At 35.9% G+C, this 19,632-nt stretch overlaps 1 protein-coding gene across 13 annotated transcripts in view; it reads left to right on the top strand.

Moving 5' to 3' along the window:
* The window catches only part of ZNF407 (zinc finger protein 407), a 340,195-nt gene that overhangs the window by 31,148 nt on the left and 289,415 nt on the right, over positions 1-19,632 (top strand). For all 13 annotated transcript variants that reach the window (XM_052704184.1, XM_052704189.1, XM_052704180.1 and 10 more), the window contains 2 exons: positions 1,289-6,100; positions 11,890-12,004. In XM_052704184.1, coding sequence (XP_052560144.1) covers positions 1,289-6,100; positions 11,890-12,004 — 4,927 coding nt within the window. The remainder of the gene's footprint in view (positions 1-1,288; positions 6,101-11,889; positions 12,005-19,632) is intronic.

Raw genomic sequence — 19,632 nt, 5'->3', positions numbered from 1 at the left:
TTTTACTTCCATAGATAGTAAGTCCAGCTGTTTGGAGTACCTTTCCCCAGTTTAACAATTTGTGAATTTGTCCTCAAAAATGTTTGCTTTTGAAATGAATTTACATACTTTTTTGTATTCAGCATTGTCTGTACCAACATTACAGTTAGTCTCGGCAGGAAGTACTTACATGTGTGGTCATGGCCTCATTCAATAAATGGGTAATTGAACAAAAAAATCTGGATACTTGGATCTGTAGCAAAGCTGTGATGTTTACATCCTAGCACAAAGCACAGATAAACATTTAGTATTTAATCATTTGTTAAAAGGAAATGCACTTCCAATTCTCAATCACATTGTATCAAAATGAAAAGGGAATAAATGTCAGTATTTTGTTTCTCACCCTTATTCTTCCTATAATTTGAGTTGGTAGCATCAGGTTTATGGTGGTGGCATCTTTTTGGGAGCAGGAAGGTCAGACAGCTAAGAGAAAGGTTTTGGTAATTGGATTTGGATAGCTGGAGTTTGCGCTGGGCTTCAAAGATGCTTTACCTCCCTTCCCCCCTTCCCACCCCCTTCTTTTTTGGTTTGTTGGCAAATGAAGCTCAAAAGAATAAAAGGTATTTTAGGAATGGTGGAGAACTATGCTTAGACTAGTGATGTAATTACATAATTTTTTATAACATGGCTCTATTAGCATTTTTCTTGTTGCTCTTTAGTGAATAATCTAAATGGGAGGGAAAGAAAATGTCATTTTCATAATACTTGAAGTTTGTGTTGGCTTTGTTTTGCTTGTTGTTGCAATTGTGGCCATTTCCTCCTGGGAGCTTTTAAATCAGTAATCTTGGATTTCTTGACCTGGAGAAACTGAATTTTCTATGACTGATTCGCTGAAATCTATTAGTATGTAGAATATCCTAAAAATGTGCTTAGAAACAAAAATTAGGCTTATCTGCCTAAGTTTAAGCATGTAGAAGTTTAAACATTAAATCAAATTGACATAGTTTTAGGGTTGCTAAGCATGTGAGTCTCAGCAATGCTATTTGTAAATCACTTGATTGCAGAAAATTTTTGAGGCCAGTGCTTGCTCAAATGGTAGTCATTGTAGTAGGAGCTCTGTAACTGAGTGCCAAAAAGCTGGTTTGATCTCTAGTGCCATAAGATTTGACACTATACTGAAATTACAGCCTTGTCTTTTATTGTGTCTATCTTCCTGCCACAATTTTAATTTGCTATATTGCTTGTTTTCTTGAGTTTTATAAATGTTGGTTGTGCATAAGAAGCTAATAAAAATTCTTTTCTGTTATAGGTACTAAGCCAAATGATCTACAGTTGACAATACCCATGTTGAAAATGGATGAGGAGGATAATCAGAGGAGAGATGATGCTGATGAGATTTTACAAAATAAGCTGAGAAAGGACTCCCTGAGAAACGCATTAGGAGACAACACTGAATGTGACTCTTTGTCTCAGCAGGGAACAAGGTTAATATCAGATGAAGTTTTCAGGAACCTTGAGAAGAAAAGAAAAGAGAATGGCACAAACAAAAGGGCATGGTCAGGATCACCAAACTTGGACACTGTTGAAGCAGAGGGACCTGAAAATACTTCCAGAAAGAGAAAGCTGATGTCTTCTGCCAATGAGAAAGACAGTGACAGGAAGTTGCACAAAGTTCTAGCTGAAGAAGAAGGTAGCGTAGAAGCTGGAGTTGTAAAAATTGAAGGAGTCACTGGCTGTCATGATGATAATGTATATAATTCACATTTCATGTGCCCACATTGTGATTTCAAGTGTGCTAATGGTGCCATACTGAAAACTCACAAGGAAACTAAACATTCTCGAGAGGATTCAGCTGCTGTTCCTGAAAAGTTACCTTCTTCAGAAGAAATCAGTGTTGACTGTGGAGTTGAAAACATGGACAAAGATCTTAAAGGCAAAACACATGATCAGTTTCTATCATCCTGCTCTGATTTAGAAACGCATATACAAGAAAGCCACTCTCAACAATCCAAAGAGCAAACATGCCCTCAGTGTAGTTGCGCAACTAAATGTAATTCAACATTACCTACACATGCTAAGCAAGATCATGAGAATTCCAAGGTATTTTGTTGCGATCTTTGTGGTTTTCAGAGTGCTGAGGAAAATCTCCTAAATTCTCATTTCCTTGGCAAGACACACCTTCGACGCCAAAATCTTGCTGCACGGGGAGGATTTGTACAAATACTGACCAAAAAATCCTTTAAAAAACGGCAGTCTACTGTAACCAGAGAGAAGAATGTGAGAGCAAGACCTGGAAGCAGTAAATTAAATGCAAGGACTGCTGATGCAAAAGAATTAAATGTTTGCAGTGTGTTGGAAGACTCAAATGTAAGCTTGTCTAAACAAAATGATGGCACTGAACTTCTTGGCGAAATGATAACATCTACAAATGTTCCTGCTGAAAAAACAGATAGCATGGAAGGAAAGCTGCTTTCTTCCAGTGTGGAAGGAGATAATGAAGGTCATACTGGAAAACTAGAAATACCTGGACCCTCAGATTTCTTGCAGAATTCAGAATTCCCTCCAATTACCAGAAGGCTAGTTAGCAGTTTAAATGTGACAAAGAGATCTGATAGACTGGAACATAAAAGAAATATTGTATTGCTAAGGGCTCCTTTTGTAGGAAATAGGTCTTTTAGATTAAAAAGGCAAGTTAAAAGAAGGTACAATTTGTTGGGTAAGAAAAACAAGTCTGAAACTAGAAGAGCATACATGAAACATATCTCCAGCACACAGCTTAAACCTAGTGATTCAAGCCCTACATCACATACAGAACTAGAAACAAATGATAAGAGTCTTTGTAATACTGCTTCAGAAATTCAAGATCTTACTCAAGTGAAGCCAAATACTGTTTCTTCTAGCACTACAAATACTAAAAATTCTGAAGTTGAACTTATTGCAAATCCTAGTGTTCATCACACTTGCATTGACTGTGGTCATGTCTTTCAGAACAAAGAAAGTTTAAAAATTCATGTTGTAAATTTTCATACAAAAAGTATTCAGTTTCATTGTCAGACATGTAGTTATTCCTGTGGAGTCAAGGAAGACTTGCAGCAACACTGTCAGAATACTAAACACCAGATGGGAAGTTGTAGCTTTAATTGTCGACTTTGTTCATTTACCAGCTTGAATGTGATAAACTTTCAGAGCCATATGAGTGAAGTGCATAATATGTCCCATAGTTGTCCAACTTGTGTTCTTTTTTTTCAAACACAAGAAGAGCTGATAAATCATCAAAAAGATGAGAAACATGATAGTTCATTACTTCAGCAAGCTACTCCATTGAGTAACACTGGTCTGACCTTGCAAATGGTAAGTTCTGCTGACTCAGTATCAAGCAGTAGCCAAAAACTTGCAAAGGAAATTAAAGTATCAATGAAAACAAAACCTCCAGACTCTTCCATTGTAAATCATAAAAATGAACTAAAACATTCTGTTCTGAGTAAAACCCAGTTTCACTGTAAAAAGTGTTTTTATAAGACAAGATCTTCCACAGTTCTTACAAGGCACATAAAACTCCGACATGCACAGGAGTATCACTTTCTCTGCAAAGCATGTAATCTTTACTCACTGAGTAAGGAAGGAATGGAGAAGCATATCAAAAGAAGCAAGCACCTTGAAAATGCTAGGAAAAATAATATTGGACTGCGTTTTGAGGAATGCATTGAAAAGGTTTGCGTTGGGGTTGGTGGTATTAAAACAGTGATGGATCCTTCTATTTCTGGGAATGAGAATACAGAGTTTGATAAAGAAATTGTACATGTTCCATCCTCTACTGTAGAAAACATATTGAGAAATAAGGAATTTGTTCCAGTTGATCAAAGAATTGGTGAAAATGAATTGGTTTTAGCTAATGTACCAAAAAGAGGGAGACCCAAAGGCACTATTTCTAGAACGTGTACCCATTGTGGTCTTTTGGCCTCCAGTGTTACAAATTTGACTGTTCATATCAGGCGAAAGCACAGCCATCAGTACAGCTATTTGTGTAAGGTTTGCAATTACTACACTGTAACCAAAGGAGATATGGAACGTCATTGTGCAACCAAAAAACATAAAAGTCGTGTGGAAATAGAAGGACATGGAAAACAGAACTCAGAGATCATTGTTAGCCCTGAAGGAGGAAATTTTGAATCTACAAGCAAGAAGGTTAACAGTCCCATGCCTGCATTGTGTGAACATGTTGAGGACAGTAGCCAGACTTTAGATTTGGGAAATTCTATCGTAGATCAGCAAGAAATTGAGCAAGGAAACGCCGAGGTGAATGTTGAAAATGCTAGTAGGTTGCCAGATTTGGGGCATGCTAGGAATTCGTTAAATATAAAGCACACATTTCTTGAATCAGCAACGGATACCCAGGATGGTGACCCCTGCTTCCAGAGAAGAATGGTGGGTGCAAATGACAACAAGTGCATACACTGTGACTTCACTGCTCATTCTTCCTCTTCATTAGAGTTGCATGTAAAACGAAAGCATACAAAACAATTTGAATACTACTGCATGGCCTGTGACTACTATGCTGTAACTCGCAGAGAGATGATTAGGCATGCGGCAACAGAGAAACATAAAATTAGAAGAGAATCTCATGTTTGTTTGTCTGTGGAGGAAGAAAACACAGCACATATTGCTAAAGAAGGCTCAGCTCTGTCCCAAGAGGAGCACCATCAAAGTGCAGGAGAACTGAAAACTGTTTTAAGTGAAATGAAATGTGCCAGTGATGCAGCAGAAAGTGATCATACGTGTAAAAGCTTAACAGAGTGTATTGCCTTAGATGAAAATGCATTTCCAGAAATGCCTAAAGAAGGCAGTTCCCAAAATACAGTGGAAAGCGTAGTTGAAGAGGAAACTAAAAATGGAGGAGAAAATATTTTATGCGAAGGATTCCAGGGAGCTCCTCAGAAAGATAATGCTGGTAAGCCTGATGAAGAGATACCAATTAAAGAGGCAGGTACTTATGAATTGCAGACAAGTGGACGTGGTCAGGAGCTGCTTAACTCAGGGGATTGTCCAGCAGAAAATGAAAATAGATCAGGTGGCACAAACTTGAAGTCAGGAAAAGGCAAGGAAAACTTGGAAGCAAATAGAGAAAAACCTGAAGCGGACGGTAGAAACACAAACATTATTGAAGAAATATCACTGAAAGAAAATAACCCACTTATGCTAAGTCTTCCAGAAACAAAAAGTGCAGCATGGCAATCAAATTTTGCTGGGAACATTGGAGAGATGGTGCAAAATATGCATAGTTTAGAGGGTGACAGAAGTTTCAAAAAGAATCCTACTGGGGAGGAGGAAGAAGCCCTTATGGAAGCACAACATGAAGCAGAAGTAACTATAAATAACAGTATTTGGGAGGCAGATGGCTCAACAGCTGAGGGCATGCAAGAAAGTAGTAATGAGGCTTTAGGAACAGTCACTAGTACTGATGATAAACGAAAGGCAATGCAAAATTTTGGCAAGTTTGATTCTTCTATAGTAAGATTAAAAAGCAATCAAGATGGGGAGCCCATTGACCATTCAGGTGAAGGACAGGTGCCAGGTGGAGTGAGAACTGGTGAGTTTGCAGTGAAAGCAGATGCTTCACCAAGTAGTGGGAAAAAGAAGAAGTCAGAAGGCGTTTCCCTTGGGGAACTGACACGTATTCGCTGCGATGACTGTGGCTTTCTAGCAGATGGTTTGAGCGGACTAAATGTTCACATAGCCATGAAACATCCTTCAAAAGAAAAACATTTTCATTGTTTACTCTGTGGAAAGTCATTTTACACAGAGAGCAACCTTCATCAGCACTTGGCCAGTGCTGGGCACATGCGCAATGAGCAGGCAAGTGTGGAGGAGCTGCCTGAAGGAGGTGCAACCTTCAAATGTGTGAAGTGCACGGAGCCCTTTGATTCAGAGCAGAACTTGTTTCTCCATATCAAAGAGCAGCATGAAGAACTTCTGCGGGAAGTGAATAAGTACATTGTGGAGGACACTGAACAGATAAACAGAGAGAGGGAAGAGAACCAAGGCAACGTCTGCAAGTACTGTGGGAAGATGTGTAGAAGTAGCAATTCCATGGCCTTCCTAGCTCACATTCGTACCCATACAGGTATGGAAATGCTCTCTTTGCAACTGGTCTCTTTCAGACAGAGTGAATTATTACCACTGGCCGTTTTCTGGTTTTTAATCTCTTTAACATTTCTTATGAACTGGTATTCATATTGCTTGATGAGCCACTGATGAAATTCAAAATTACCTTTAGGGGGATGAAAATACAGTGATCAAAGAGCAGAAAATGTAAGAACATTTTAAACGCAGTCACTCTTCTGCTTTTTGTTTCATATAGAGAGATTTCCTTCCCTTTAATCTAAATTGTAATCATTAATCAGTTCTTAAATTTATATAATACTGCAGAGGTGTTTTAAGAGAACAGTTAGCTGTTCTAACTTTCTCTTCCTCGCAGTTGTTAAATATCTACATTGTTTACTTCATTTCAATTCAGTTACACTTTCAGCATTAGATTATGCTTTGTGATAGTAATTTGTGAATACATCATTCCTTAATAAATACCAATAATGAGCATCAAGAGTTTTTTGTAGAAATAAGTTATGGGAATTGGAATAGGTCAGCCTTTGGGGAACGTAGTGTGTAATGTTGATGTGATGCACAGCAATGTAATACCTGATTTAGTTTCTGTGCTGATCGCACTTTCAATTCATTTTTATGTTTAATTTTAAGTGGAAAATTTAAAAACATTTTTGTAGAAAAATGCATAAGCTGCAGTTCTAAATTTATGTAAAAATTCACTGTGATGTTTCTATAAACCTGCCATACATTCTTTATTTTAAATAGACAGCTTTTCTAAATCACTGAGCTCTGCTTAGACAAGTGGTGTCTCCATGGTTGAATTTATGAGTGGATTTGAATAATAAATTCACATTTCAATGAACATATTTTCATTAAAACTGTAAGGTTTATTTTACTGTACTTTTAAATAATGGCTTATTATGGAAGCTATAGTTTAAATTCATGCAGTATTTGAAACTTAGTGCATGGTTACAAGGAAGAGAACAAAAAGGTAAGAAAAAAGAAACATAGAAGTATGGTAATTCCTGGCATAATCCTAAAATAGTTTTGTAAGTTTTTTTTTTTTTTTTTTTAAATGAGGGCATGACTGGACAATAAAGTTTAAAATTAATCTTGGGGAACATGGACGTTGTTTTTCAAACCTTTCAAAGTATTTTACTTTAACTGCAGCATTCATGTATGCCAGTAACTCACATACTTAATACTTCCAGCATTACTTCTGTCCTGTCTATAACGTAGTTATCTGTTTTGTTTCACCCAGTATCCAACTTTGAATGCAGCGTTAAGTCTTCAGAGGGACAGTCATGCTCACATGGTCAGAGCAGCTTTATAAGCCCTTAATATGCCCTCTTACGGCAGATAAAACAGAATAAAACTAAAGGAGAAGATGCTAATGGAGCTCTCTTTAGAATTCTTTATGCAACTGTCTGGTCAAGACATGTTGCTTATAATTGATGTGTCCATTACTTGAATTCTCTTGTAATTATAGTCAATAAGTCTTGTAAATGTGTTAAAGCTCACTAAAAGCATACAAATTCAAGAACAGAGTAAGGCTAATAATTTAAAATAATCAATGTAGGCATTTCAGCACTTAATTTCCCTTGTGTGTTGATAGCTGATCATTCTTAATCCATTAAGATTTATTTAGTCGTTTACAATGCAAAATAGGTTTGCACTGGTCACTTGTGCCATTTGAAAATGTCCACCAGGTTAAGTGCAGAATGTAGTCCATTAGTCTTCCTTGACTATATGTATTAATTGCATTTAAAATCAAGTTAATGTGGATGTGAAAGTGAGGTAACTATCAATATATGACAAAGCAACCCTACTTACATAAGTTACATCATTGATTGTAACATTTAGTAAAAGTTAGTGTACTTTTTACCATCTGGTCTGTAGGTCTTATCATGAAGTATATTTTCATTGTGCTTTTGAATGGCCTTAAATATGCAAGGCAGTAGAAGAATACGTTTTGTTTTGCAAATCATTTTTTGAGGTGCTTGTGGAGATGTTGTAGAAGGGTTTCAGATAAGAGTTTAATCTAGGCTCTTTCTCACAGCACCTTTAAATGAATTGCTTTTCTGATGCTATGCTTATTTCACATAAATAGTAATGCAGAGACTTTTGTTAATATCTAACGGGAAGAAGGAATTCTCTTTCAATCCCTGTTATCATATTTGTGATCTTGTGTTTCACAGAACCTTTGCTTCCAGTCTGTATCATGACAGTTGAAGCTGAATAAACATTTTGGGGTTATTGGGAACGGCGGCTGAGGGAAATGAGCCACGCTACCAATTGTATAGCCACTGGCTTATACTGTTAGTGAGGCACAGTGCATTATTTCTGGCCCCTCTCATCTGTTGCAAGGTAACATCAGGTGCATAACAAGGGGAAAGCTACAGTTATTTTCCCATCTGTTGTTCCAATTGTGTGCTTTTTCTAAATATTTCTTCTGTAAGCAGATGTGCATATATTTTTCTGCATATATGGATTGATATGTAGATACATGTATGTGTGTCTAACTTTATCTAGCTCAATTTTAATTTGAGTAATTGGTGATAGTTAGGGGAGTAAGGAAGAAGGAAAGTTGTAGACAGACAAAACTAATGATTTCCATTAATAGAAAACTATCGTTTCAAAATACTGTTAAATAATCTAAGAGATTTTCACATTGCAAATGAAAAGAAAGCTTTGCTGGAGAGGAGATAACAAGCAAGTCCATCACGTGTTGACAAGTGAAAATGAGGAAGTGTAAAGACAAATACGGGGAGTAGCAGAGGTGGAAGACTTTTTAGTTTTCAATTGATGCAGGTCCCATAAACTTAATTAACAGTCAACATGTGAGGAAAAATCATCTGCAACCATATCATCTTTGTTTTGTTTCTCATCATGTTTCTCAATTAAGGGAAGATTTGCCCAAAGTAAATGTGGTATCTTACTACCCCTACCCTAAATAAAGTATGAAATGGTATAACGGTGTTTCATGTGGCTCCGCTTACTTTGCATTGAGCCTGAGGTAAAGGCACTGTTGTGCCTCCAGACAGAGATGATGTTGGCTTAGAACGGACAAAGATTTTTTTGTTTTGAGTATCTTTTGTGTTAATGTAAGATTAGGATTATTAGCTACAGTCATCTCTGTAAAACAACTCCATGATTTAAGAAATTTAGTCTATTTTCAACTTTCTTCCCCCAGTTCTTTAGTTCAGAGGCATGTCAGTGCTACCCATGGAAAATTTACACTGTTTCCATGCTGTAACTTGTGGGTAGATTAATTCTGTGGTTTTTCATTTATTTATTTGTTTACTCAAGTCAGTTGGTTGGAAAGATGCTACGTCAAAAGTATTTGTCTCAGTGAACTAAAAGCCAAATGTGAAGCTGATGTCACGTTAACACAGTAGATGAGAACCACTGAAGTTTGTGGTAAATATGGCTAAGAAATGGTTAATTGCTTCAGTATTGTTTCTGATAGGTTCAGACTAGATACAGATTTTTTGCACCATTTGTTTAACTTTTAGTCTAATACCTTCATTGTAAGTATATTTTTTTTCTATCCAAAAACATCGGAAAGAATTTGGCATCAGGGAAGGCATCTCCCTTTCACTTGAGAGGGAGATGCACTGCTTTTGTTTCAGCAGATAAGTACTGACCGTAGCCTGTCAGCAAGTGGCTTTTCAAGGAGTTTAAATGGAGATGTTAACAGATATTCAGCGCTGGATATAGGAAATAAATAAATAAAACCTCAAGGCCTCAGTGATTTTTGGGTGAGAGCAGTCAACAGAATAATACATTTATGTATTGTCAGCACACTAGAGCTACGATTGGCCTGAACTACAGTTTTTCACAAAGGAGTCATGTAAATGGAAAACAGCAAAGGTCTTGTATGGAAGCCCTATGGGACACCTGCAGTAACAGAATGAGGAACGAATTTACAATTTAATCAGTAGGAGAGAAACTAAAGGAACACAGGATTGAATCCACTTGGTATTTGAATTCCATGATAGAAAACAGCAATATAAACACCTATAGATTAAAAAAAATCCTCTCTGACCGTGGTCTTGATATTATTAATTGTGAAATCAGTCTCTGAGATCGTAAGTTAAAACATCAACTTTTAATACTCTTCTATTTAATGCAATGATAGGCTTTTTTATTTGCATGGGCCTCTTTATAGAACACAGTGTTGATTTGAAATGTCACCAAATTAATGATTAATTTAGTTTTATCAGGATCATTTAAATAAACTGGGGTTTTTCGGTGTGATTGATAGAATGTGATTGCTGTTAGCTCCAGCCTCAACCTGCTTTTGACATTTAAACATATAAAGCTGACTAGATATAACCATTCAGGTGCTAAATATATTTTACATCTACTTCCAACAGTAGAAATGGAAGTATTAAGAGATCTGGCTTCATTGTCATTGAACTGTGAAATATTCAACCTTGTCTGCCCGTGCTTAGTACTGTTGACTTTTTTATTTCAGTTAGAAGATTAAAATTAAATGCTTCATTTTTCGTCAGCTTTTGGGAATTAAATTGAAATTTAAGACTCTAAAATTTTTTACTAAGATCCTCGATTTCACCAATGGATTATTTGAGGAGATTTTGTTTCAAGGGCAAAGCAAAAAGGTTCATTGATCAAGTATGATATAGTGTAACATTTTTCTTATCAGAGCTCTTTATGTATATTTATTAAAGAACACATATTTCATATTATGCTTAACTGTATTGGAAGAAGTACTTCACAAAACATATACTAAATGTAATATGGAGAATCTCTGACCATATTGTACTTACTTTTAATGGCAGTTCTGTGATTTTAATTTATTGGTTTAAGGATTTAGTGGTCAGAAGATTGGAAAGTGCAGTGGCATACTTTAGTATATGCACACATTCTTGGGAGTAGTGTAACTGCTTTGTAACACAGAGACTGACAAGTGCCCAATTCAGCTATTTCAATTAAAAAAAAAAAATAATAATAATTCTGTAGTCCAGAGAGGATCCCTGTTAATTAAGACGGACAAACAATTTGACTTTTTTGCTGCACTGCTGTGATACGAGAAATAGGCTGGTACTTTTTCCTTGGAGAAATAATTCTAGAGTTCTGCAGTAGACATTTAATATTAAAGTTTGTTCTTGAAATAAATAATAGCCAAAATGTCAATACTTCTGGTTTGCAGAATAATCATAAATTCTTGACCATAAAACAGTCATAAAGGCATAATATTTTATCCACTGTATATTCATACATTGCATGTCATTACAATGGCTAGGTGATGAATCATTTTCTGTGTGTGACAGAACAAATCTGAAATACCAATGCTAATGTAAAATCTATTCGGTGTCGGAAGACTTGCAAAATTACTTTACTTTAAATATACTTGCTTAAAAAAAATTACATTTTCAGTTTACACCAATATCAAAGCACTTTTAGACCATTACATGAGTTTCAGCATTTGGAAATAGTATAAAACGACTTTTGTCATCTTGCTGAAGGGCTATCTCCTTTATTTTAATATTTTTGGTTTTTTTTTTTTTAAAAAAAAGAGTGAATGATTTTCAATAGTTAAGAGAGTAGTTTCCTTAGTCCTGAATCTAAGGAAACTAATGAGTACTGTATAGTATATACCATCTGTGTCCTGGGAGTTATAAATTTATGTGCAAGATGCTTTTTTTGTTAGGCAATAATCTGAAACAGGTTAAATGTGGGATAGGCTTTTTTAAAGGTTATTTTTTCCCAGGAATTTTTATTTCTTTAACCGTGGGTGATATATTATTCTAATTCAACTCATATCTTATGCTAAATTTTACTTAGGATCAAAGCCATTCAAGTGCAAGATATGCCACTTTGCAACAGCTCAGCTCGGAGATGCCAGAAACCATGTCAAGAGGCACCTTGGGATGAGGGAATACAAGTGTCATGTCTGTGGGTGAGTAAATTGAAACGGTTTCCACCATGGTTAACCAGGAGAAGAGTGCAGGATATGCATTGTTTCAGAATTGAAAACTGTGATGTGAGCAAGAGTGGCTAAAATTATGCATGCATATCCTCCTTTCCATTGTTATGGTAAATTCCTTAAATACAGTTATGACATTCTTTTCCCACTTCTAATCCTGCACTGAAGATGAGCAATTTTATGGGCTACAAGGTCAATTTGAACCTGTAATCTGTAAATTGACTAAATTATAGGATGTTCATTCACATTGCCAGGGAGAACTGTAAATTCCATTTAAAGACATAAAAAATATATAATATAGACTTTAGTGTGTGGGGTTTTTTCTTTTGCTATCCTGTTATAATTTTAGTACCATTAACAGATTTCTGGACTCCATTAGGGTTCTCATTCTTTACGAAAACAAAACAGAAGGCTGGTTTTTCAAACAAATGCGTCTAAAATATTGCAGACATAAGACTTTACAAATAAATTGAAGTCTTTTATGTATGCTTGTGTTCTTGTTTGCTACCAAAAAAATCTTGGTGTTCTTTTTTATTTAATCGTTATTTCCTCAGAAGGATCGTTCATAATGTTTAATTGTCCTTCAAATGTGTTGCATTTAATAGGAGGCATTGAGACTCCTTAATGCAAAACTAATTAATTTAGCAGAAATGTTTAAAAGGTTTTAAAATGCCATGGCATACATGGTACATCATAGGACATTCAAAGTTGGGTTTTAATACCCTACTTCTGATTAAAAATATATTTTAATGTTATTATGCTAGAGAAATTAACTAATATATGCATCATATAAAAACACTTTACTCAAACCTATGTAACCTGCTATAGCAGTCTTATGGCTAATGTGTAGAACGGCACAGGTTCAATTAAATGATGCAGTGCACACATGAGTGGTGTGGTGTAATGTTAGGGATAATATTAAGCAGGAAGGATTTTTTTTTTTAGTCTTAGTATACTGATCTACTGCAGGACAAAGTGAGTTACACATTTTAAAGGACAAGTGAATCTTCAGCTGAAGATGCAGCTGAGTGATTTCCACTGATTCATCTCTCTGTTTTTCAAATAATTTTGCATGCTGCATTATGAGATACTTTGGATGTTTTTACTCACTTACAAAAATTAATTGCTGACTTCTTGTAACACGAAATTAAAATGTATGAGCCTAATTCTTAAGTCCACTGAATATCAACAGTAGAATAACTTGTGCTACTCTTTATTTTGCAGCATGCTTATAATGAACTTCATGTGTAGTAGCCTATTTTATGTTGTTTGAAAAATCTTATTTGCTGTCTCTGCTAGATAGATTGCTGAGAATTTGGCATGGAAGATGATTAACAGTTGCAAATTCACTGTTTATGTGGGGCTAAGCTCTTTTCTTTTGAAATTGTCAACAAATTTGACAGTGGTTCTTTCTTCAATTCCTTTTTAATGTCTAATGAAAAATCACGTTATATAACTATGTAATAATCCATACAAAATCAAAAGTCTTGAAATAGTTGCTACTGAATCTTATATTAAAAAAGAAAGAAAAGAAAAGAAAAAGAAATAAGCGGGCTGAGCTGCGATACAGATTCTCACTTTTCAAAAATTCGTTCCTTCCCTTCAGGGTTGAAGTGTTCTTAGAATCTTGTCTCAGAAAATGCACAGCTTGGTTGTAGTTCCTGACACAAATGGTTTAAACAGTAGACTTGAATGTTAGTGACTTTGGTAACCTGATTGCTTACTGTATGTTGCTGATACGTCATATCTGGTAGCCAAACAGGTACTTATTTTCCATTCCTGTATGTTGTTGTATGATCAAGTTACAACAACAACATGGACAACAACATCTGTGCTAGATATGACAAAACAATGGGCTGAGGGGACATGCATTACAATACCCTGTGCTGACAAAAATCTGATTCATATACTTGCTCAAATAATCATCTCATTTCACTTAATGTGCACAACAAATGTATTTCATGAATTATACGTTAACATTGATTTAATTGGAAAAGACATTTTTATACTGTAGCTAACAGTCCTGAAGAATTCAGCAGGATTTGAGCAAGTAGGAATGAGCAGGACAGTTTTACCTTGTAGTCCAAATGATGACCATGCTATCCTTAAATGTGAAAGAAGAGAAAAGAGTGTAACAGTCTGTGCTGTGTTTCTGCTGTTTTAATTGAGAGGATCAGGCAGTGTGTAGTTTAAAAAACATAAAGTGGCAACATTAATTAAAAAAAAAAAAAAAAAAAGCTAGGATTGGCTATCGGATTAGTGGCACTATAGAGCATTGGTACATTAACACCACTGACAATGTCAATTCATTATCATTGATGGCTAAATAATCTTAGAAATGCTCAGTGGACCTATTAGTTCCTGAACATAAGCAGCTCATGCTGCATTTCTTCATTAGCTTTAATTGCTATAAATTTTACCTTTTTAAAAATCATGCTTTAAAAGGTGAAGTGATCTTTCAGGAACATTAACTCTGTAATTTTGTCACAAACAGAAGGTCCTGCACTATGTTTTCTTTTCTGCAGTAGTTAATATTCTATCCTCTGACTTTTAGATTCATAGTAATAAGCCCTTGTGCTGGTTGCGAGGATAAATTGTGTTTCAAAAGCTTCTGAATCTTCCTGCACACTTTTTAAAGGTGAAATGTCAGTGCAACACTGTGGTTTCATAGGTCTCAGTATAGGACTTCTTCAAAAATTCCCAGATAATTTTTGCCTAAAAAATAAATCTGGTTGGGGGAAGATTCTATCTAAATTTTCCAAAGGCTCCTTATATTTGCATGATACAAAGTACACAGAAGTACATACAAAGTACATTTCACTCAGTTCCTGAAAAACACTGTAATTTTGGTGGGTTTTTTTTTTTTTTAATTGAAGTTCAGGATTTGTTTTTCTTCATCTGCAGAGCAGAAACTACGTGATACAGAAATTGGACACCAGTAATGTTTTAACATTTGGAAAAAAACGTCTGCTACTCATTTTCCTTATTGCAGATGTGCGTTAATTTTCTTTTCCATACCCATGGCTGGAAAATATACCCCCTTATTTCAGAGGTAGTATCTGTTGCCTTCTGTGTGTAGCAAACTGCTGCGCGTTTGAATTTAATTTTTTGTAAGTCTTGTTCTGAATTTGGCAGCCACCCTGAGCAGATGAACAAATTTTGGTTGAACAGCATTTAAAATTTCTGTTTCATTTGCCTGCTGGAATGCAGTGAGCAGGCTTATCTTGCACTTTTCAAATCTTATGCCTCAGGAGGAACATAAAAAAATGCATTGTTCTGCACTTGAGGTTTTGAACAGAATTTATAGGTGATGTTTGATTTAAAAATGCATCTACTATTCCATTGCCTTTTCTTTTTCTCACCTTTGCTTTCAGAAACAGAATTTTGGGGTTGTAGTTACACGTTTCATAAAGAATGATTGCTTCTTTCAGTTTTTTCCCCCCTTTCCTTTGTGACTTCTTTAAAAATCTACTGAAGAAAATTGTCAGTATTTAAAGCACACAAAACATTTCTTACGACCTTTCTAAAAATTGGGAAGACATTTGTAGTAGCATCTTAATTAAGTTTATTCAACATATAGTAGCCAAGTCGTTTAAGGAACACTTGTGTATGCATGAGGAAAACTGGAGAAGGTGGAAATGGAAATGTATGGTTGTTGGTTTTTTTTTTTTTCCCTCCCTGATTTCTTTCCTTTTTTTTTTTTTTCGTCTGTTACTTTTGAGTTGTTTTGGCGGTTAGAAATATTGATCTTTTTAGCTCTTTGCTTCTCAGTCTCATTTTGCTTTTAAACTCCTTTTTCTAATTAATTCCAGAGATGTTATAAGGTGTTCTGCTAAATAAATACCTTTTTTGGTTTTTAAAAAACCTTGTACAAACAAGCTTTCAGGAGAGTTACAGCATCTCAAGCATGGAAATAACTTCACTTTTGCTATTAATGCAAAGATGAGTTTGGAGATCATAGTCTGTATACAGCTTAGTATTTTAATGACACTAGTTGCTTGGAGAACATCTAAAGGAAAATACTTATCTGTATATTACATAGGTATAGTGGCTAACAGATATTCCTGCTTTATAGGTAAGGATGTGTTTTGACTAGCTGCATCTAACAGATGGCTGTGCTCCTATGTTACGTTTCTTTAAAGTCTTCTAGGTTTTCTGCCTGTTAGCGTCAGGCTACTTGGAGTGAAAGCCCACTCCTAAGATTGCTTTCAGCAAAAAAGACTTATTCATAAATTTATTGGTAGGAGCAGGAGAAACATTATATTTTCAAGGATGCCTTAATGTACTGTAATGTAAATTAATTATTTATACTCACGCAGTTTGGGAAATCTTAAATAGAAAGTTGCTACTCTAGTAAAACTATTTTTGTGTGGTATTACCTAGTTTTTGTGCATTAGAAGGGATCTCTGTGTAGATGATTATAATGTCACTTTCTGACCTTTGCAGCTTGAATAATTGTAAATCATTGCTTCATAACGTGTCAGAGAATGTCTGTACTAGGCAATTAAATGGCAGAATATAATAGACCAAATTATTGCCTGTCATGTTTTCAACAACACAGTTAGTATTTGAGTTACACTTAATCATTACGTGCATTAGCAACTTCATTGGAATCCAGCTTCAGGCTGAGCATGAAATACATTACATTATTTAAACCTCTAATGGTAGAAGTCATTTATTTGTGTTGAAGTGTACAACATGCAGAGTTTCATAAAGCAAGGAACACTTGAGAGCTTAATTTATCCAAATCAAAGTCTAAATGCAGATAAACACAAGTGGCAAAAATTAGTAATTTTTATAGGCTGGAAATATTTAAAAATACATGGTTGTGGATAATTGTAGGCAGCAGGGATAAATTAAAATCACTATTTTTAGTAGGCTCTGAAAACTGAAACTGTTGTATAAATAAATCATCAAATGCATCATGAAATTACATTTTTGAATGAACAATTAATTACACACATCATACCTACAGATGTGCCCAAACAAATCATATGTATTTGGTTCAGCTGTTCAGATTAAAGATTAGCGTGTGTGAAATGACTGCTGCAGGCCCAGGTACTGAGGGCTTCTTTCTCTGCTTTTTGTCATATACTCCAATTGAACACTTGTGTTGGTTTACTCTTTAGTAAAGAAGATGAGTTCAGCCTATGTAACAGCTTTCCAAACCCACATGCGCATTTAAACAAATTAATAAGAAAATATTAGAGAAGCTTGTGGAGTGCAATAGCATATGTGTTACATTATCTTGCCAATTTTTGTTCGGTTATCTATCATTTTATTAGATTTGCAAACTTGACCTTCAGCACGTACTCTCTTTCTAGTTTTTAAGAAAACTGCTTGAAATTGAAGCAATTTATTTTTATTCAGAAAAACTCCCAGCATCCTTCCACAGCTGGCACAGACACCACGCTGTGTTGTGTGAGACTTGGCCTGGAGGTCGGCTGCCCATTAGCTGGTGGAGGCCAAGGCAGCAAATGGGAGGCTCTAGTGGGGCCTGGGCAGAGACCCTTCTGTTGGAGCCTGGTACTGCAGATGGTACTGCACAGTCATGGCCAGCTTTCTGACTTAATAAAATGTGTTTGTAGCCATTTGCGTGCTGAATTAGATTCTAATAATGATTTACTTATACTTGCTGAAGAGAAAAGGTATGTATGGGACACACTTGTGAGAGTATATATTTGTATTTGAATTAGAGATACTGCTAGTGATTCAGACTAATATCCACTGCGTGTAATCTAATTGTAGTGCACTTCCAAATGGTAATTATCAAGATACACAGTGGTGTGACTGTGATATACGCTGTATGTGTAACTGGTGCTTTTATGGACATGCATTTTTAATTTTTTATTGTAGATTGTTCTAATGTTCAGGATGCGTGCGTTTCTGTTAGACGGTAGACATCTTAAAAAGCAAAGCCTTCATGTCTTGAGAGGCTGTGGCAATTTAAAACATTGTGTGTTTCAGGAATGCTCTTAGTTTTCCTCTAATTAAAACAACTCATTCCTGAAGACTTGGAATTCTTAACAGCTTCAAAGTGAAAAACGTGTTTTCCCCCTAGGCCACTAAAAGGGTGAAGCGTGTGCATGCTTGTGGGTCATAGAACCATATAACATACTGAGTTGGAAAGGACCTGCAAGGATCATTGAGTCCAACTCCTGGCTCTACACAAGAACATTCAAAATGAAACCTGTGTGCAAATGCTGTGCAAACATTCCTTGAACTCTGATAGCCTGGGGCCATGCCCACTGCCCTGGGGAGCCTGTGCCAGTGCTTGACCATCCTCTGGTGTACAACCCTCACCAGATACCCAATCTGACCTCGGGCACAGCTCTATACCATTAGTCATGTCAGGGCTTTGTGGTCCCTGGGGCTGATCCATCCCAGGAAGAGGATGAATGAAGCCTGTGGCAGGTCATGATCCAGCACGGCATCAGAGCCAGCCCAGCCAGCAGTGCTGCTCCCAGCTGTTCAGGGGTCCAGCAGTGTGAATGCTCGCCCTGGGGAAGCATCCCACTCTGCATATACCTTTTGAGAGACAGTGCCATCTGTGCCCATGCAGGAAGGGCTTGAATCCTGTTCCAAGCAGACAGGAGTCGTAACTAATGGCAAACTAATGGCAAATGGGGCATAAATGCTAAAATCCAGCGTACCTACTGAAAGGGACTTCTGTATTATAACCCACGATTTGGAAGAACTGCCACAGGCATTGAGAAAGATACTATTAAAAATATCCTTCTACTGGCAGAAGCAGATGGCAAAAAGAAAATTAGCTTGGATTTGGTTACTGTGAGATGAATGGAGACATCAGTTTGTCAATATGGGTGTTTGGTACAGAGAGGGGAAAAGGTTTCATTGCTTAAGACACTGGTTATATTGTTTTGTTGGTATGCACAAGTTGCATTGTTTAGATTTATATCCACAATTCAGAAGGTTTAGATTTGTTGCATATAAATGATTAAAACAAATAGATTTGTATCAAACTCTTCATTTGACGGTGATTTTTCCCTGGTGCTTTAAGTGACTTTATTTAAAATTTCTATGATAAATAACTGAACCTAATCTTTATCCATGAGTACCACTTCACTAGAACTATAGGGTTCAGGAAGAGAATCAAAAACTCTCAGGTGTATGCTTCATATCATGTAATTGTAAGCTGTTAGAATGCCTTCAATTTTAACCAAATTCAATCTAAAAGGGTTGAGTGCTGCTGGAACTTCTGGTTTTTTTTGTGTGTGTCCATTTTCCTCTTTTCAAATGTGTCACCATAACGTAGTTTCTGTGGTTTATTAGAATGTTCAGTTCATTAGAATGCCAGGATCTCAGGGGATGCAGTGTAGTGTATCAACCTGTTATTTCACCTTTTTTTTTTTTAATATTATTTACTGATTTATTATTATTATTTTTAATAATAATAATAATAATAATAAACCCTTAACTTTATGCTGTTTTCCATTGAATTTTGTCCTGTTTGCATTGTAATCCCTGGGAATTCTGTCACTGGGTTTAGCAGAAGCAGAATCCATCTAGATTTTTAAGCACTTCAGGACAATTAATCTTACTTTCCTTATTTCTTAGTGCTCGGGGTTTATTATAACCCT

The sequence above is a fragment of the Tympanuchus pallidicinctus genome, unplaced genomic scaffold (genome assembly GCF_026119805.1).
Source record: "Tympanuchus pallidicinctus isolate F22 unplaced genomic scaffold, pur_lepc_1.0 scaffold5, whole genome shotgun sequence".
NCBI lineage: Eukaryota > Metazoa > Chordata > Aves > Galliformes > Phasianidae > Tympanuchus > Tympanuchus pallidicinctus.
This window is presented reverse-complemented; position numbering and strand designations above follow the sequence as displayed.